This window comes from Rhincodon typus, chromosome 1 (genome assembly GCF_021869965.1).
Source record: "Rhincodon typus isolate 14 chromosome 1, sRhiTyp1.1, whole genome shotgun sequence".
NCBI classification, from domain to species: Eukaryota; Metazoa; Chordata; class Chondrichthyes; order Orectolobiformes; family Rhincodontidae; genus Rhincodon; species Rhincodon typus.
This window is the reverse complement of record NC_063332.1, coordinates 125,645,947-125,667,478: the sequence shown is the minus strand read 5'-3', so window position 1 is coordinate 125,667,478 and position 21,532 is coordinate 125,645,947. Positions and strand designations below refer to the sequence as shown.

The window sequence follows — 21,532 nt, the reverse complement described above, 5'->3', positions numbered from 1 at the left end:
AAAAACTGATGTTTAGGAACGGGACACTTCTTCAGAAATTTCTGATGCTGCCTGCCCTGCTGTGTTCCTCCAGCTCCACACTGTTATGGGTGAACAGAGTAATTTATTGAAACACTGTTTGTTTTCTGGAAAAGAAAAGAAACATTACAAATACTACACCAGACAGCAAGTTGAGTCTTCATTCAAGTTTGAATTAAAGACACCCATAATTAAGAGTTCAGAATTCTTTTATAGTTGGTTTTTTTTCCCGACTGGTTTGCATGCACCTCACTCACGTAAACGCTTCCTTCATCTCCGGTTGTATTCGCTCCCAAAATCTAGTCTTGCGGTTCTGTCTGTGCAAACCCAGAATTTGCAACAAACACACACAGTCTTCAGGGTTGACTGGGTCGCGCGCCAACGGGGCTCTTGAATTCCGCGCGACTTGTCCCGTCGAGGAGCAGCAGCGGCTGCTGCGCGTGCGCGGACGCGCGCGCCGAGCCTGAGCTCGCGCTGCGGCGGTGTCTGCGGCTCGAGCTCAGGGACTGGCAGAGCCCAGGAGGAGAGCGCGAGGACCAGCACCGCATTACCACTGAGTGACAGCGGCTCACACTCATCCTTCAGCAGCTACTCTTTCCTGCAGGACGACAAGCGCAATCCGGGAGAGACAGTTTATTTTAAAAAAAGAAAAATCGGTTCCAACAGTTTTAATTCGAAACTATTTTCAAACGCTGGCTTCTTTTATTTTAATTTATATATTTATGCGCGTGCTGTTTTTGCGCATTGGGTAACAACAGGTTGTGATCTGCGTGTAACACCCCTATCCGCAGGGTTAAGCAATAAGTAAGTTGTGTCAATTTGGGATCTCAATACATCGAATCGAAATGAGTACTAGTGGTGAGTAGACTTTTGTTTAGGACCATTATTGATGCGATTTTCATTTTACAGATAATACAGCTTTAATTTTAATATCTGTACTGGAATATTTGCGTCTGCAGCAGTAGTACCGTATTTACAAGAATAAATGCTTCTACTGTCTAAATATTACTGCCAAATTCGTACAGTGATTATTTGGCCTTTATTCTTCTGCCAACATTGGCTGGGTTGGTTTGTCTTGGAAAATTCGAATGGAGTTACTACAATTACTGGGATGCACTCGCACGGTGTAGTGAAGCAATCTGGTGTGTTTCAGGTTTGTTGCACTTCAAAAGGAAATGCCTATTTTGTTTGTTCCAGTCCGGCGACGAACCAGTTGCAAATCCAGAGCATCTCATCTAGGATTCTGTGCGGGTCTGCACTACGTTGACTCTTGTTTTGCCCCACCCCGTGGTTTGTTTCAATGTTAAAATGCATTTTAGTAATTCTTGGAGTGTCATTCTAGACCACTGTGGAAGTTTGATTCATTCTAAATATAGATAGGAACATAGCAATACAATGCGCACAGTGACTAGTTTTAGACATTGACACATCTAATATGGGTTTCAGCTTTAACATGTGTCTGCTAAATAAATCTCTCCTTTTCACACGACATTACGAATTAATACTGCTGTTACACGGTGTATTCATTACATGGCATCTTTGCACATCTAAAACCGGATACTTCTTAGGCCGGAGAATGTTAATTCAGAATACAGTATAGATTCTGAGAGATAGAGTTTCTCCATTGAACACAGTTGGTAATCTGGGCACAAATTGTGCTTGAAATGGTACTGTTTTCCTGGGCAAGTTTTAAGTTTCAGTTCACATTTATTTGCATAATCACAAACGTGAAATCTTCCATGAACCAATGCATATATATTTATTGATCCATTTGAGAATGATAATCTGGTGCAATGTTACATATATAGCTGGTTTGAACATAAATGAGTTTTTCAGAAAATTGTGTAAATGAATGACTGTAAACCAAGCTGGTTTTAAATATCTGAAAATTACTTTTAAAAAATTGAAAAAAAGAGTTCTGTGGGTGTACATCAGTTTCTTAGTAAATCGTTTGTATCTTGTACTGAAACTGAATTTAAGAAGCCTCAAATGGGCTCAATTGGCAAAAACTTGCAATGCTTATTAATTTGATCGGTGGTGCGGTTGAATTTATGGGTGGGAACTGGCTTTCAAGATGTTTTTTAAAGCAGTGAAAGATTGTGAAAACTCTGTCGGATGCAAATTGGATTTTTTGAAATATACGTTTTGGATGAATGATGTTGGAAAAATGTAACAATGTGGCAACTCTACCTTTTAAGTTTGGTCGGCCAACAGAGATTGTATATTCAGAGGCTGTAATGCTGAATGATATTGTCACTATCACGATAATGTATTTCATATATATATATCAAAATTAACATACAGATTGATTGGCACCCTGACCTTCAAGCATACTAAAACAACAACTGAGGAAATCTCCAGTATGGTATTTTGATTTGCATGAGGGCGGTATAATGTAAAATATGGCTTATTGTTTTGAAAGTACTAGTTGATTCACTTGTATCTCAAAGAAACTTTTTACTCTTGGCTGTTTCACCATGAGGAAAACATGGACTCAAACTTCCCCTTATCCTGATGTTAGAAATTTATTTCACTCATAACAGAAATCTCTGCATTGTTCAAAAGAACCTGCAGAGCATTCCTTACTTTCACTGTGATCTTTGGTAACTTTTAGTGACAGTAAAATATCAAACCGTCTTGCTGGGGGTTATTTTCTACGGATAGCGAGCTGAGTCCATATTTGTAATATATTTGGGGTTAAAAAAAATCAGAAAATGTACAGAACAGCCTCTTTGCAATCAAAATCAGTATATTTTGTGATTATTTTGAACACTTTTTAAAAATCGGACTTTCAATGAGTTCTGCTTTTAGAATGTGTAGTTATATACTTGTGACAGTATGTTGAGTTTTTTTGCATAATTAATTCATGGGGTATGATCATTGTTTGCTAGTACAGCCATTATTGCTCATCCCTATTTGTCCCGGAGAAAGTCATGCTTTCTTGAACCTCTTTCGGGCATAGACACACCCACAGTGCTGTTAGGAAGGGAGCTTCAGGATTTTGACCCAGCAACACTGAAAGAATTGCATCATAGTTCCACATCAGATGGTATGTGACTTGGAGATGGTGGTGGAATTCCCAAGCTCTGACAAGACTCTAAGGTGTAGGAGCAAAAGTAGGCCATTCGCAGCAATGACTCTGCTTTGCCATTCAATTAGATTGTGGCTGATCTTTATAATCCTTATCTACACTTTCCTGTAATTCCCCACAGTCCTGTATTCCTTTAATGATTACTTAATGACCCAGCCCTCTGTGGTAAAGAATTCCACAGATACATCACCCTTTGAGAGTAGAAATTCCTCCTCATCTCTGTCTTAAATGTGCAACCCTTCCTCTGCAATTATGCTGTCTGGTCCTAGACTATCCTACAAAGGGGAGCAACCTTTCTGTATCTATCTTGTCAGGACCTTTATAAATCTTATATGTTTCAATAAGGGCACCTTGCATTCTTCTAAATTCCAAAGAGTACAGGCTCAACCTCTCCTCATAAAGTAGCCCTTCCATATCTGAAATTGGCTGAATGCATCTTCTCTGAACTACCTCCGATACCAATATATCTTCCCTTTGGTAAGGTGCCCAGAACTGTTTACAGTATTCCACCTGTGGTCTGACTAGAGCCCCGTATAGTTTTAGCAAAACTTCCCCATTTTATACTTCAATCTGTTTAAAATAAAGGCCAACATGCGATTGTCTCAGTATTACCTGCTGGATTTGGATGCTAGTTTTTTTGTGATTCATGGACAAGGGCTGTCAAATCTCCTTGTAATGTAACTTTCTGCAGTCTTTGTTCATTAAATAATATTCAGCTCCGCTATTCCTCCTGCCAAAGTGCATAACCTCATATTTTTCCACATTGTATTCCATCTGCCAAGTTTTGGCCCACTCGCTTAACCTGTCCGTATCCCTCTGCAGACTCTTTGTGTCATCCTCACCAGTTGCCTTCCCATCTGTTTTCCTCAGCTGTAAACTTAGCTACAGCACATGCACTTTCCTCATTAATATCTGTTATAAATAATTGTTGTTCCAATATTGATCCCGGTGGCACTCCACAAGTTATGGTGCTGCCCTTACCCTTTTGATTGGTGGACATTGAGGGTTTGGAAGATGCTGTTGAAGGAGGCTTGGTGAGTTATTGCCTGTATCTAATAGATGGAACACCCCGCTGCTCTATGTGCCAATGCTGAGGGGAATGTATTTTGATGTTGGTAGGCGGGGTTCCAAACAAGCAGACTGCCTTGTCTTTGATGATATTAAGATTCTTGAGTGTTGTTACAGCTGCATTTATCCAGGCAAGTGGAGACTATTTCATTACACTTCTGACTTATCTTGTAGGTGCTGGAGATACAGGAGGTGAATTAGGCAGTGCAGAATTTGTAACCTCTGACTTGCTCTTGTAGACACAATATTTATATGAATGTTCCAATTTAGTTTCTGGCTTTTGGTAACCCCCAGCATGATGGCAGGGATTCAGTAATGGTAATGCTATTGAACATTAAATGGCAATGGTTAGATCCCTCTTGTTGGAAATACCATTGCACTTGCTACTTCTTATTCCAAGCCTAGACCTTGTCCAGATTTTGCTGCATTTTAACGTAGATAACTTCGGTATCATAGTTGTCATGCTTAATGGTGAACATTGTGCAATCATCAGAAAACACCCCCACTTTTGACCTTATGTTGGAAGGAAGATAATCAAGAAAGCAGCCGAAGATGGTTGTACATACTATCCTGAGGAACTCCAGCAGAAATGTCCTCTGATTGAAAAGACTGACATCCAATCAACACAACCATTGATCCATTGCTCTTTTGCTCTGCTTTTTGTGGACAGAACATACCCCTGGGCAAATTTTCCATATTGTCATAACATAACTGGATGAGAATGTTTTAGCTGTACAATAAAATTTAAGATCACCAAGTAAAATGGCAACAGGTGGACATTTTATAATCTCTTTCAAAAAGTAACCAGGTGTAATCAAACATGTTTAGACATTTTTCAGGAACTGTTAACATATTGTAACTGCTAGGAAATAAAAAGATGACTAAACAGTTTCTTGTAGAATTCCTGTGTTTTGCATTGATTACATTTTTGTATAGTATTTTATAGCCTCATACAAAACAAACAGATGAAGGAATCAACGTGCGATTGTTTTATTTTCTTCTTTTGATTTCAGTAAGTTTTATTTAGAGTTTGCTGGCTACAAAATTATGCTTTTGTTCCACAGAACTGAGTGAAAAATTTAAGATGACACTTTGGTCCAGTACTGCACTATTAGAGGTCTAGTCTTTTGAGATATCAAACTGAGAATTCTGCAGGTGAATGTAAAAGAACCTATAGCACTATTTAAAAAAAAAAAAATGGTTTGGAAGATCTCCTTGGTGTCCTGGCCAACATTTGTCCCTCAGCCAATATCACAAAAACAGATTTAACTGGTTGTTGTTTGATTGCTGTTTGCTGGAACTTGCTTCGTGCAAATTAGTCACAAAGTGCTTTGGTACTTCCCGAGGTGGTGCAGGACGCAATTAACTGTCAGGTGTAGCAGCAAAAAAGGAACTTGTAATCAGCACCATAGCCTGAATCGTTCACTTCTATAAAAAAGTTCATTTGCCATGAATCCCTCCAGAAAATTAGCAGCCTGTGGAAGTAGTGGTCTGACTCATGGTGACTAGTCAGACCACAGCTAGAATACTGTGAGCAGGTTGGGGCCCCTTATACAGGCATTTGTGGCAGTCCAGAGAAGGTTCACGAGGTTGATCCCAGGTATGGAGGGACTGTCTTATGAGATTGAGTAGTTTGGGCCTATACTTTTTGGAATATAGAAAAATGAGAAGTGATCTTATTGAAACATTCAAGGATCTAATAGGACTTGAAAGGGTAAATGCAGAAAAGGTTATTTCCCCCTTGTGGGAGAGTATAAGTCCAGACAGGAGATTTGCAGAATAAGGAGTTACCCGTTTAATAGACAGATGAGAACAAATTTCTTTTCTGAGGGTTGTGAATCTGTCGAATTCTTTACCACGGAGGGCTGTTGAGGCTGAGACGGACAGATTTTTAATCAGTAAGGGAATCAAGGGTTGTAGGGAAAAGGCAGGAAAGTCGAGTTGGACATTATCAGATCAGCCATGACCTAATCGAATGGTGGAGTAGACTCAATTGGCTGAATGACCAACCTCTGTTTTCATGTCTTATGGTGTATCAATTTTATTGCACACAGAGTAATGGAGTCTGCATCAGAATTGGACCATTTGACCCAGCTCACCATACAAGAATAAAAGAAATAGGAGCCGGAGTGAGACCCTTGGCTTGTTGAGCCTTCTCTGACATTCAATAATATCATGAATGACTTGTGCAGCCATTTATTCTCTATTTGAGCCTCCCCTGTCCTCCTTGATCAATTATATTAATGTATCATTTTGCTCCTTTCTCCTTTGTGCTTGCCCTTAAATGCTTCTGTACTATTCACGGTTCTTTCTATTATTTGTGTAAAGAAATTTTTCTTGATTTCCATGTTGCATTTATTAGTGACTGCCTTACATTTATGACACATAGTTTTGGTCTCTCCCATCCACTTCTCGATATTAACTGTGATAAACTTCTTTCATGACCTTGGAGACTGATATCAGGTGTCACGTGTTGGGCTGTTACACACGTCAGCATTTCATCTATTCATTTTGAGTGAAAAGAGTCCAGCTTTTTTAGCATTTCCTAGTAAGTGTAGAAATAACAAGGAGGTAACATTATTTTACATAATACAAGAAGTCTAAGGAGAATAGAAAGATAGAAGATGAAGGGTTGTGAGATATAGATTAGATTTCTAAAAGGAACAACATGGGTTAATAAGACTTGCATCATAATATAATTGGTTAGGGGAGATGTTACCTGTTTCCATGGCACATTGCACTTGTTGAATCAGACATGGAACTCTATCATGAAGAAATTAACAGCATCAAGATTGCTTAATTATGTATGTTCTTGCTATTGTGAAAGGGTACCTTTCAGAGATCAGTTTTCATGTATGTTTTGTTTCAGTATAAATTGACAGGGAATTGTAGTACCCGAGTTCCATGTGCTGCGTACTTTGCTAGATGGCTGAAGTGTTAATATCATAGTAAATGTGAATGCAGCTGTTTATGAACGGTGCACTTATTACAACAGGGAAGACACACTCACTAATTGTGAAACTGCCTTGTGGTGAACAAAAATGGGAACAGAACTTAATTTCTTTTTACCTAAAGTGATTTTAATATCAGTTATAAAAAAACACTAAGATAGATCTGAGAATCTTCATAAGGTATTTCCCATATTTATGCTTTCATCTGAAATAACCTAAGAAATAAGAGCAGGATTAGAACCATAAGACCTCAAGCCTGCTCCATTTCATTCAGTAAGATCAAAGCTGATATTTTACCCAGCTACACTTTCTAAATGATATCCCTTTCTCTTAGTTATCAAAGTCCTAACAGGCTCTGAATGCAGAATACCATTGAGGCCATCACTATTTTTCTTTCACTTGTCTGTTTTTTTTGGTTTAGAACTGAGAGTTGAAGTTGAGAATTGAACTTTGAATAGCGGCTTGTTTTATATTAATAAAAGAGAACAAAGACAGATGTTTACTGTGGGAAACTGGCCTGGAAAGATAATGCAAATTATTGCAACGCCAAGGAGACTACCGGCACTTCAGTACCAAGGTGTTGCTACGCTCAGGGACTAACTTCTGAATTGATGTTGAATTCGTCAGTCAAGGGATGACCAGTGTTGGCCAGCCAACCACAGAGAATATTGAAGAAAAAGGGGGAAAGCAAGGACAAATATCTGGTTCTGAGAGGGTTTTGAGCATCAGGCAGTTTTGTGTTTTGAAAGCTTCCGGATGGTGTTTTTGTTTTGCTTTCTCTATGGTTTCATGCTAGTTATCAACTTGTTGGTTTTTCTGAGTGGACAATCCCAGTCTGTAAGGAGTAGGTGCATAATTCTGGAAGTCTGCTGAGGCTGTTTGCAGTGACCGGTGACTTCAGAATTCAAGCAAGATATACAGTCCTAAATGTCTGTAATACAACCCGTCATCCAAGAATTTCATAAAAGCCTGGTATTCATCATTGAAAGGGTAATTGCACTGAAAAATTACAATTCCTTTCTTTTCTTTTCTAATTTATCCCAAAGCTTTGTGTGTTTGCCCATGATGTATGAGAGGGGTATATGATCAATGAAAGTTGAGCTTAGATCGTAGATATTAAATAGATTGCCTTGTTGTTTATCTGTGTTCTGCTTAGGTTACTAGATTAATAAAATAATTTTTGTTTAAGTTATAAACATGGTGTCCAAGATCTGTTATCTGTGAAGTTTGGTTAGGAACAATTGAGCAAATTTGGTAGTTATTGAATGTTTTAATTCCATTGTGTTACAAATCCAGTGATAGTAAGGCTTATTTTCTTTGGCTTGCTATCCCTGTGTTGTAACAAGACTTACAGATTGATCATCCACAGTTCTCTGTGGTAGAGAATTCTGAAGTTTGAGTAATGGTTAACATTCTGTTGGTTTCCTAATTGCTGCCTGCACTTGTGTGCAATTCACATATAAGAACATCCACATCCCTCTGAATACTAATATTTTCAAGTTGCTCACCATTTAAAAATTATTCTGTTCTTGCTACCAAAGTATATAATTTTGCACTCTCTATGTAATATTCCATATCCCATATTTGTGCCCAGTCATTAAGCCTGTCTCAATCCTTTTGAAGTCTCTTTTGTGTCCTCCTCATTATTTACTTCCCAGATATCTTTGAACCCTTAACCAAGTTGGATGCACCGTACTCAGTCCCTTCATCATTTAATTTATTATCCTGTAAATAACTGAGATTTAAGTACTTACTTTGAAGCACTCATTCCACAACATTTTGCCAAACCTACAGTTTACTCTGTCTCTCTTTTCTGACTGTTAACCAATCCTCTATCAATGCTAATATATTATTCCCAATACCATGAGCCTTCACTTTGATGTATCACCTTGTTTTTTTTTGCCACAATCCCATTAAAGGAACATTACTTCAATCATCAGATCTTTATACCTTGACACTATAGTACAGTATAGCATGAGTCAAATAACTCAAGGCTACCCGAGGCCTCCCTGTTCATTGTTAATATTACAACACCCTGGAAAAGTTTCCTTGATCTGCATATATGCCTTCAGAAGTGAAAGTTCCATAGTTTCAAATGGGAATCTTCACTGCAATTTTTTTATGTTTGTTATATGTTTTAATTCTTACAAAACATAGCATACTGTAGATACTGGATATCTCAACCTCTTAGCGTTTTTGTTGTTTTTGGACATATTCTGACGATAGTACAGAGACTTTATAGATAGTACAGGGACCTTAAAGAACATGCTATAACAGATATATGTGGTATACAAGTTAATACCAGTATTGAGAAGATATTACCTTGTGGAATTTCTACCCAAAAGTTTTAAATACCTTGATTTAAACAAACCACCTGCCTAGATATGTCCACCACTACATACTCATTTAATTGCTAGACTTTCCCATTGCGATTCTGTAACTGGTGATATTGAAGTTCATGTGGCAATACAGTGGGTTTGTCGTCTTTCTAGAGAAATGTCCTATCTTTATTCAGTGACAGGGCATGGCTAAAACTGAGATCCTTGTGGAGAATTATGAAAAAAATTCCACACCTGAAGTGTGTTGCAGTTCCAAAGTAATCATGTTGCCACAATGCCTGTTCTTGAATAATCCTTCCAATAATGGTAGCATTGAAGAGTTTGCACAGTGTAATCATGAGGGAGAGGATTCTTTATAATGAATTGAATGTTTAAATTCTAGCCTGTATAGTTTTGAAAATATTAAGAAAGATTCATATCTTCAATCATGCTGTTTAGGTAAAGTATTGTGATACCATTATTAAGACTCTTGTTTGTACAAGTAAAATGTTCTTCATTTGCTTGATGTGAATTTTATCATTGGTTGTCAGTTCAAGATTCTAGTTTGCATTCACTACTGATATCCACAGATGTATATTACATCATTTATGTCCAAGTTGGAGTGAGTTCTGTTGAAGTCCAAAGGCGTTGAGGATCTAGTTTACTGATATTTTGTTTCTTAAGTAGTGACTATTTGTGATTGTTGCAGTTATCCCTCATGCTGATGTGCATGAGTTATTTTAAGCTGTTCCTTTCATCACTCATCTCCCCTATCATTATTTTTATTCAACCTGCTCAAACATGTTAAGACATGCTTCTGAGGCAGGTAGAACTTGAATCCAGACTTCTGGACCAGAGGTAGTGACTTTACCACTGTGGCACAAAGCACTTGTCTCATTTCCTCTCTACTATTTTTAAATAATAATCTATGGACCAAATTAAACCAAAAATAGAATTGACAGCCCTTGAAAGATACTGGAACAAAAGTCCAAATTGCAAAAGCAACTTACACATTTAAAATTAAACACCATTCTGGGGGGTGAAGATGCTTCCTAGCCCACTCATTACGGAAAGCCTGAAGCATACCAGTGGACACCCTTTCCAAAAGATATGCAGATGTAGATAAAACGACAAAAAGATGAGAGCTGTTGGGTGCAGCAGCTCCCTCCATGCACATTGCCTGGAATTGTTAATGGTCATCTTGGCTAAACATGAGGAGGTCCTCCAATCTCTATTTCCTTTTCCGTATTGGACACTTAAAGTTTAGTATGAGGCTAAAGTACAACAAAAAATGTAAGAATAGCTCCTTTTAAAAATAAACAGAAAAGGGGCTGGAGCCTATAGCAATCTATCTAAACATATTCCATGGCTTCCTTAAGGCAGCAAAAATTACAGGCGGCATGAGAGTACCAAAACGTACTTAACCTATGATTGCATTTAATTAACCTGTTTGAACTTGCAATGAGACATGAAATGTGGACATTTTGGACCAGAGGTAGGGACAATACAGCTTCACCATAAGACCCTTGCCTTTAGTTCCTCTATACCAATTTGTAGCATACTTTCCTTTTGAGAGACTGACTTATCCACAATATGCGCCTGAATGCAATCTAATCACTCATCTAGCAAGTATCCGCATTTAATTAATTGGAAATGCAGGTAATATAGTGGTAATTGATAATAGATGAAAGTACCATGGATAATTTGGTGGTGGGAAAATTGCCACTGGGTAGTATGTGATAACACTTCCAGATATATCAAAAAACAGAAAAGAGAAAATAAAAAAGCAAACGTCTCCACTTAGGGAAAATTAGGCACCACGGGGGTAAAATGCCTTATGCTGTTTTGATTTAGTCCTATCCTTCTCTACCTGCCTTTCTTTCACGCACTGCCCCTGATGGGCTTTGCATGTAAATTAGAGGATTGGTAATTAATTCAGAAATATGGGTGATTTAATAATGGAGGATAAAGGAGAGAAAAGCACAATTCATTTAGAGCTTGGAAAGAAGTTCAGTACTGCATAAAAGCATCTCTGGATATTAAAAAATTCCAGCATCCATAGGTTGCTCTTGTGGCACAGTGGTAGTATCCCTACTCCTGAACCAGAAAGCCTCTGCTCCTATGATGCTGCTTGGCCTGCTGTGTTCATCCAGCTCTGCACATTGTTGTCTCTGGTTTCAGGGTTCCCTGCTCCAGGGGTGTGTAATAACATCTCTGAACAGGTTGACTGAATAAAAAAAACAAGCAACCACAGAGTTTTCTTCAAAAATGTGGATCTTACACATTGTTAGATGCTGTAAAGTAACAATCTGCTACAGCTTGTGCCAGTGAGTACAGAAATAGATGGTTAGAGCAGATGAATGCATAAATGAAGAGTGGGTGCAGGAGAGAAGGCTTAAATTGCTGGATCAAGGGGGAAGGTGGGACCTGTACAAATCCAATGAGTTGCAACTGATTCATAATTGGTCCAACATCATTGGGGGTTTGTTTTCTAATGTAGTTGATGGGGTATTTAAACTAATTTGGAAAGGGAATGGGATATAAACGGCAGGGGATGATACACAGACAAATAAACAAGTAAAACAAAGTCGGTCTTAGGCGATAGACAAGTTAAGGCATGAAGGAGCACTGCAAGGTTGAGTAGTAGTCGCTTTAATGTCATGTATCTTGAAAGTAAGTTAGATGCGTTGAAGGTGCTGATTTAGACATGGAGATATAACATCATTGATATCAGAGACATAGTTGAGGCAGGACAGGACAGGAGCCTCAATTTTCAGGTTTATAAAATCTTCAGGTGAATCAGGGAAGGATAAAAGATGAAGGGATATTGCAATATTGATCAAGGACCTAATTATTGCACTAAATTTGAATGATAACTTAGAAGGTTCCTCTGTCGGGCAGATCTGTAGACAAATTCCAGTGAAGTGTAAAAAGACTAGGGTAATAATCGTAGTGAGTTTAAATTTGCTAATATCAACTAGGATGGACAAACTGTGAATGGCTTAAAGAAAGTGGAATTCTTAAAATCTATCCAGGAGAGCTTTTTAAGCCAGCATGTAGAAAGTCTTAAAAGAGATGGTGCAGTGCTGGATCTAATTTTAGGGAGCAAAGCTGGGGCAATGGTCAGAGTTTGATGAGAGAGCATTTCAATGATAGTGACCATAACTTAGTAAGATCTAAGGTGATTGTAGAATAAGAAAAGATAGTCAAGAAATAAAGGTTTTAGATTGGGCAAAGGCAATTTTAACAAAAGACAGGACCTGGCCAAAGTTGACTGGGAGTAGTAACTTGCAGGAAAGTTTGCATCAGAGCAGTGAGATTAGAACATAGAACTGTATAGCACAGGAACGGGCGCCAAACGACGCCAAATGAAACTAATCCCTTCTGCCTGCCATTTGTCCATATCCCTCGAATCCTTGCATATTCATGTGCTTATCTAAAAGTGCCTTAAATGCCCTTATTGTAGCTGCCTCGACCACCACCCCGGCCGTGCATTCCAGACTCCTACCACACTGTGTATAAAAACTTGTCCCTCATGTTTCTTTTGAACTTGTTTGAAGGCAACAGAGCAGCTGGATAAGATAGTTATGACAGCATATGGGACACTTTCCTTTATTAGCCAAGGCATTGAATGCAAGAGCTAAGATGTTAATGGTATCACACTTGAGTTAGGCCACAACTGGAGTATTCTGTGCAGTTCTGGTTAGTGCAGTAAAGGAAGCATGTACCAAAGAAGGTGCAGAGAGATATTCACCAGGATGTTGCCTGTGCTGCACATTATAACTATTAAGAGAGACTAGATAGCTCTGTTGTCTTCCTCGGGCTGACTGAGATAGTGGGGGAACCTGATTGAGGTCTACATAAATTATGAGACAGAGATAGGGTTGATAGCAAGAAATGTTTCCCCCTAGTGGAGGGGCCAATAACCAGAGGGCATAGATGTAAGGTAAGGAGAAGGAGATTAAGAGGAGATTTAAGGAAGGATATTTTCACCAAATGGATGTCTGGTATCTGGAACTGACTGTCAAAAAGGGTGGTAGAAGCAGGAACCATCACAACATTTAAGAATGTTTAGATGAGCACTTGAAATGCCATATTATACAAGACTATGATCCATGTGCTGAAAATTGGGACCAATATGAAGAGATATTTGAAGACCTGCTTAGACACGAGCTGAATGGACTCTTTTGTGTTGTACAACTCTATGACTCTAAGTGACAAAAGGAATTCAACATTGGCTGTGGTTAAAAACAAATTATAATTCTAAATAATTACTTAAGGATTGGAATACAAAGGTCACACCACGTGTTCATATTAAACACATGGTTATATTCCAAAGTACAGTTTCTATTCCTACAAATATGTTACAGATGTGTCAACCAATTTCAGCTAAATTTGGTGGGATTAACAAAGCCAAGTACCTGTGTGGTAATGAAATGTGAATATTTTACTGCTGTGTAAAATGCTTTAAAAATTATACATTTAAAAGTTTTAGGGATATTACTTTGCAAACCTTCAGGATGACACATCGAGTTCTTTGTGTTTCAATATTGTATTGAAACAAATTATTATTTGATCATAACCTAATATAATAAAACAATATGACTTGCTTTTTTGAGCTAGGATCTTGGTAGCTAACTTACAAAGTTAATTAACATTGTTTTGTTCAGATAATTTATGTTTGCAATGTTACAGGATAAGTAGTAACATCTTGTTTGACGTTATTCTATTTTTTACCGTGGTAAAATCAATGTTCTGCTTAAACAAGATTCGCAGCACAGGTGGAGGCCACTTAGCCCTTTGCATCTGTACTGATCATTTAAAAAGAATTGACCGATTAGTTGCAATGCCTTGCTCGTTCCCTATAATCATGCAATATTTTCTGGAAATTCTATTTCCAATTTCAATTACACTCAGTTATATACACTACAGAAACAGACTATTCAGTCCAACTGTGCTTGTGACCATATGAGCCTCCTCCCACTCATCTTTCCTAACTCCATGAGCACATCAAATCCTTTCTCCATTATTTATTTCTCTTGTTTACCTTTCAAATGCATCAGTGTTTTTTTTTACAGCATTGTCATTTGCTAGACTTTGTTTCAGGTGCCTTTTTTAAGTTTGATCTGCAGTTTCCTTATGCTGAATAAAATGTTGAAGAGCAAAGTCATTGCTGATTTTTCTATCAGCTCAGCTCATTGGAACAAATTCCTTCCATTGCTGTTTTGACATATTTTCAGATTAATCACAAATCCAAAATATTTTGTACAGTCTAGCAATTTCGTTTTCTAATTTCCTCACTGATTGAAATTGGAAGCTGTACTGAAAGAGTTCCTTGAAGACTATTAAGAACCATTGGATGATATTTTTCTCCACGTGCAAATATTTTGAAAAATATGAGCTGAAATTTGACGATTTTGATGATGGACTGGGAGGTGGGAGAGGATGGAAAACATGTGCGAAGATATTACCACAATTTTGCCAGTGTTTGAAAAGATGGCCGGGCAAGCTGCCAGTCAAGAACAGAAAGGAAGTACTTGAGCATTTTGCCTGAATCAGACATAGGGGGCTTCCAGCATTTTGGGAGACAAGTACAACAAAATCTGATGATTTTCCAGTGGGCTCATGCCCATTGAGTGGTCCTGAGCAGCAATGGCATTACCTTTCCACTCACAATACCCTCTCCCTCCTTGACTTCTCAAAAAATCTTCAATCTTCTGGTTACTATAGAATGGCAAGTTATAAACACTCAATTTCAACTATCTTCAAAATCCTTTATCTATGACTGGCACTGTTCATCTTGAGATTGATTTGAATGAAACTGAATCAGATTAGGTGAATGACAGGAGATCTGTGCAATTGTGTCCTACCTGTTTATTTGACCATCCAGGATAAATTTCTACTCCACTAACTTCTGTTCAAATAGCAGGATTATCCATTTAAACTGCAATTCCCCATCTCTAATGCTGAATTTCTCTTCGGTATTCTAATGATAGAATGTTTTAGACAGATCACTTTTTTTATGCAGAGCAGAATAGGAACTAAGCCTAGCTGCCAGTAGCAGCAGTGTTAATATTGATTACATGGGGATTAATGTAAAACATTGCTTTTATGCAGATACATGATAGCAGGTAGTAAACAGCAGGACAAGTTTAATCTTTTAGTTATGTAAACAATTGTATTTGGTTCATTTCTCGTTTCAAGAGGATTAAATATGGATAATTTTAGGATTGAACTCAGCCCTAGTCAAGTTTATGCTCTAGTTTAGCTCAGTTGTACGAACTGAAGCAGGTTTCAGATGATAACATCAACAACTTATCTTTTCCATAATTTTACTCTGCCTCATTTCATGTAAACTTGGGATTCAGTGACAAATTGTACTATTGGATGCAATTTACATCTTTCACACTTCTGTGCATCTGTATAGCTAGTGTGATAGTAGAACTGATGACTATGAATTTACAAATATTTTACAAATAATTTACAAAAATTTAAGGAAATGTTGGCGTATGATTAGTAATTAAAAATGTGAGGCAAGTTGCAAAAGACATTTAAACATTAAAAAGCAGTTGTTTCTCAGAGCAAGATTTCTGGAATATATTGCATTGTTTAAACAAAAGTCATATATCTTGGAATATTGACATTTTTCCTTTTTTTGATAGATTTCACAAACATAAAGTTATTTTACATGAAATTTAACCATCTTGTTTTTATTTAAAATGTAGATGTGCAAGAGACTTCATATCTGCTGTTTATTTTATGACACTCCATATACTCATACAGTTAAAACACTTGTAACACCAATCATAAATTTAGGTCTACTGGATATTACTACTGATGTACTCTTTTACACGCCTAATTGAACTATGTAACATCCCCTTGTCTGATAGTATTGGTATAGTGAGGGATATGTCAGCCCGTGAGGTTGTAGCTTTGGTGGAATACAATTCTGCTGTATAAATCCTAATATTTGCCCAGTTTTGAGCTGCCAAATTAGCTCTGAATCCATCCATCCTCTTTAGCACGATGGCAGTGTAGCACAGCACAATGGAACATGGCTTCTGTGAAGATAGAACTTTGTTTCCAAAGGACTGTGCCATATCACTCCTGCCAGTATTTCATGGACAGATAAAACTGCAACAGGCAGGTTGATGCAAATGATATCGACTGGAGTTTTCCCTTGTATTGGTTCTGTCATATCTGCCACAAGCCCTGTGTGATTGCTATGTGTTTCAGGGACCAGTAAGTTAATTAATAGTGGTACCATTGAGCAAGTCTTCGTGCTGGACATTGAACCCAGGATGGTTTTCAATGCCCTATGCTACTCTCAATACTTCTTCCAACTGGTGTTGAACAAGGAGAAGTATTGACTCATGTGGAGGGGTACAGAAGATGGTTATGAACACGTGTTGCCCTGATACAATGAGACTTCATGAGGAAAGAGTCAATGTTGTGGATTCAGAGGATGACTCCTTCCTGTGTACCACAGTTCCACCACTCGCTTTGGATCTGTCTTGCCAGGGGATAGTGATGGAGCAAATGAATGAAAGGCAATATTGTGTGAACATGGCTGTGTCAGATTGGTGCTTAACTACTCTCTGGAGCAGCTGCCACATAAGACTCTAGATGTTACTAAGATGGTCTCTATACTGGTGACTGGGTTGAGTGTGCCTTTCTTGTGACAGATGCCTATGCTGGTGCTGAGTTGTGTGGCTAGTTTTGTTCTTGCAGTAGTTTGATGATGGGTAGCGTGTTTCAGGGCAGTTAAGAATCAAGCATCATTGTTGTATTGTGTTTTGAACTCTTGGGCAGAATTTAAAGTTGAGTGTAGGCAAAGGGTCATACACGGCGATTGAATGATGTAGTGTCGAGTCCCCAAGCATTGAATTATCTTGGCAGCAGGGAGGAAGTAAGATGGTAATTACAATGACATGTGGTGGGTGACAATTTGAAGTGGACAGGCATGTCAGTGCTTGAGATAGAACGTCAGTGAGTTGAAGCTGTCGTTCAGAATCTCATTCAGAGATTCTTCTGGAAGAGGGGAAATGAGAGAAAATTGACGACAGTTGAGGGATGGTCAAGCCAGGAGTATGGTGAAAGGTGTCTGAAGAGAGGTGGAGGGAAAGTATGAGGACAAAATTAGGATGACTCCTACCATTACCAGGGTGAGGACCAATCAACCACAGGTGCATGTTGTTTGGCGAAGTTGACATGTTTGGACATGTCCTTGCCTAGATTCTACCTTTGGTTGAACTCCTGCAGGCAAAATGAGTCTCATCGATCCAGTATCCCTGCAACCTCAGGTGGAGGAGGAATGTGCTGAGGAAATTTCTCCCATTGGATGCAGGGAACCCACAATCACTGTTTTAAAAAAAATATTTTCCAGTGACTCCTTCCAGGGTTCCATGAAGGACATGTGTGGCATCTTACAGGCAGTTATATGTCACTGCATAAAGTGAGAATTCCCAATTTAGGAGAACCAGAGTTTTTATGCTTCAGAACAAATCCACAGAACCAGGTCAATAGTTTTCTGGACTTGGAGCCATCACAGGCCTCCCAAAAATTCAAAGGTTAATTAACATCATGCTTGTGGTGATTAGAACTCATTGGGACCTTCTTTCAACCATTATCAACAGGAAAAGATTTTACTCTATTAATGTACAATAGGCCTGTGACCAAAAGAGATGTGCCCACCAGGTGTATGCTCTGTTCTCATGCAAGCCTCATGATATACATTCTTTACTACTCATAGGTGTCACAGCCAGTTGAGGATCTCGCATACCTTCAGGGGTAGATTCTGTGCTGCCCCCTCAAAATCTGGCTGATACCACTAGTCAGAAACCTTCCTTTAAACTTGTATTTTTCTAAATAGCCTTTCAGGTACATTTTTATATTGTCTACCTCTATCAAGTTACGGTATTATGGTATTTTCTGATGAAGGGTCTAGGCCCGAAACGTCAGCCTTTCTGCTCCTGTGAAGCTGCTTGGCCTGCTGTGTTCATCCAGCCCTGCACCTTGTTGTCATGGTATTATTGAGGGTTGTTTAAGGTAGTTTGCTGCCACCAATGCTCTTTTCTCTTTGCTTTGTCGTGGGCTGACATAGTGAATAGTGGTAGGGGATACAGGGAGGCATGACTGTAAATTTGTGCAGCGCTCTGGTTAGATCCCTTCTAGAGTCCTGAATTCAGATGCGGGCATGGCACATCAGGAACAAGATATTGGCCTGGGAGAGAAGGCAGCACAAATTTGCCAGGTTAAGTAAAATCTAACTGATTTGTTTTAGGTGATCCAAGGGATTGATAGGGTAGGTAGACAAAAACTGTTTCCATTTGTGGGATCGTCCAGGACATGAGCATATAACCTTAAAGTTTAAGCTTCAAATCCAAGACAGGACTGTTCAAGGATGATGCTAGAAAATATTTATTCACATAAACAGTAAGGGAAATGAAAATTCTGACTTCCAAATCTATGGAGTCAATTGAAAATTTCAAATCTGTGATATATTTTTATCAAAGGATATGAAAGGTTAAGGGAAACAAGGTGGCAAATGGAATAAAGATACAGATGAGCCAAATTCTTTTTGAATGAATGAACAGGCTAATGAGGCTGAATGACCAACACTTATTTCTCCTTCTCATAACAGGCAGCGGTCTCATGAATATCCGCTACTCTCTCTTTAATACTTGCATCCTTCATTTGGCATTGAGCCTAAAATGACACTAAGCATTCTCAACTGTGGTTTTGCTGCAATCTCTTATTGATTCACCATTATATCTCATCTTTTAAGGCTTATAGCACTTGCCATAAAAACAGTATTCCATTTGATTTTTAAGACCTTATCTACCCAGGTTTCTGCTTTTGGAGCTTTACCTTGAATAAATACACTTATATTAGTCTATATCATGCTGAGTGAAAATGTCATTGTGCTAAATATTCAGAGCAGGTTTTGTTTTTATGAGCCAAACTGCCATTTTACGAATAGTTATTGAGGGCTGAATATGGGCACTGCATAATTTTAAGTCAGCCTTAGTTCCAGCCTACATATTGTTTTAATTCCTTCTCTAATATAGCTCATTTTTTTTCAAATAATCATCTTTGTTGTATGTGAAGGATGCTTCAATGTGTTATCATGAACTGGTGACTGATGTTTTAGGATCAGTATCTGAAAAATACATTATACAATAGGCTGATTGCAAATAGGTTTTATCAAACAGTTTGGGAATGTTGTAACATTATTTTAAAAGATTTTGAGGATAGATCAAATAATCATAAATGTATCAGTTTGACTTTGGTATTGGGAAAATTACTGGAATCATATCTGAGAAAGCGGATAAACTGTTGCACAGAAAGGGATATCAGGGATAGTCCGCATGGTTTTGTTTCAGAAAATGTTGTGAATAAAGATGACTACAACACTGAAAGATATTTAGTTATCTGGACACTTTCTGTATTAAGAAAGGGCTTTACCAAGAGATTGGAGGAAACTCATGTGGTTTCTTTAAAATGAGATCAACAGTTTAATGTGGGCTGTGATCTACCGGCTGATTACAGAAAAGTCAAGTGACTCAGGATAATAGCCAAGCCAAGCTTTTAGGGAGATAAGAAATGTGGGATTTTTTTTCCCATAATTGCTGGAAAACTTGGCTTTTGAAAGAATCTGAGGCTCCTGTGCTGATCTCTGCCTAGCAACCCTTCTTGGACTTGGTTTAGGTTGTACAAACATGGGAAGTAAAAAAGGCAGAAGATGTCTGAAGCCGCAGTAAGCCTCCAAGAATTTCTCCCCCTTTCTTCTTTGCAGTACTTGGGATCCTGGTTATGTTTCCATATCCCAGCATTTTGACTACCTTGGAAACCCTGAGAAATTGAACTATGATCAACATTCAGAGACTTAGATCCAGTTTAATTTCTGTTTGAGCCAAAGCCATTTTTGGAAGATCTTCCATTGGCTTCCAGCTGTCAGCAATTCAATTTAGTCAACAAGAAATCTAGTGGATTGAGACCATTCATTAAGTTCTGTGTTTAACTTTTCAGACCATTGGCCAATGAAAGTGCTTTTCTTCTGCCCTGTTTGAAATTTTCCCTGAGTCATTGCTGTGCTTTGTGTTGTGAGAGTGTCTGTTTTTGGATGAAAAGGGAATATAGTTCAAATTTCAGATTATAGTTTAGATGTTAAACAGTTTTACTATTTGTTTTGAAGAATGAGGTTTGTTTTATAGTGGACTGGTTAATTTGAATTCATTAAAGAAACCGAGTGAATGTCTGTTTTATTCTGGATAACAATACCAAAAAACAATTTACCATTTTGGTGATTGAACCAAAATATTTGTATTAATGGTGTAGTGGAGTAGTAGAGCTTGATTATCAGTGCATTCCTCCCACCACAGTTGGAGAAGAAGATTGTATCTTACTAACTTAATCATACTTCTTGAGAAAGTAACAAAGAGGATCGATGATCATAGTAGGTGTTATCCCTGTGGATTTTAGTAAGGTTTTTGACAAGGTCACTCATGACAGTTTAATCAGAAAAGTGAGATCCCATGGGATACTGGGGTGAGCTGGATCTAAAACTGACTCAAACCAGAGACAAGGATAATGGTCGATGGATGTTTTTGTGATTCGAAAGTGGTTTCCACTTGCATTCCACAGGTCTTAGCATTGGGACCCTTGGCTGTTTGCTGTTTCTGTTTACATTAGTGATTTGGACTTAAGTGTGAAAGACATGATTGGCAAACTTATTGATGACGTAAGAGTTGGCTATGTAATTGATAGTGAAAAGTGTAACAGTCAGTTCCTTTATGATATCAATAGTTTGGTTTGGTGGGTGGAAAAGTGGTAAATGAAATTTAATTCAGAAAAGTGAGAGGTAATGTACTTGGGGAGGGTATACAAGGCAAGAGAATACACAATAAACGTGATATTGAGAAGGGTAGAAGAAGTGCATAGAATCATAGAGATGTATAACACAGAAACAGACCTCAGATAGCAAGAATGGCAGATGCTGGAGTCGGAGATAACACGGTGTGGAAGTGGAGGAACACAGCAGGCCAGGCAGCATCAGAGGAGCAGGAAACTTGATGTTTCGGGTC

General features: G+C 38.3%; 1 protein-coding gene across 1 annotated transcript in view; it reads left to right on the top strand.

Annotated features, from left to right (window-relative positions):
* Positions 1 to 771: 771 nt before the first annotated feature.
* Positions 772 to 21,532, top strand: part of ablim2 (actin binding LIM protein family, member 2) — a 320,054-nt gene continuing 299,293 nt past the window's right edge. The window contains exon 1 of the mRNA XM_048604650.1: positions 772 to 876. Coding sequence (XP_048460607.1) covers positions 864 to 876 — 13 coding nt within the window. The 5' untranslated portion in view covers positions 772 to 863. The remainder of the gene's footprint in view (positions 877 to 21,532) is intronic.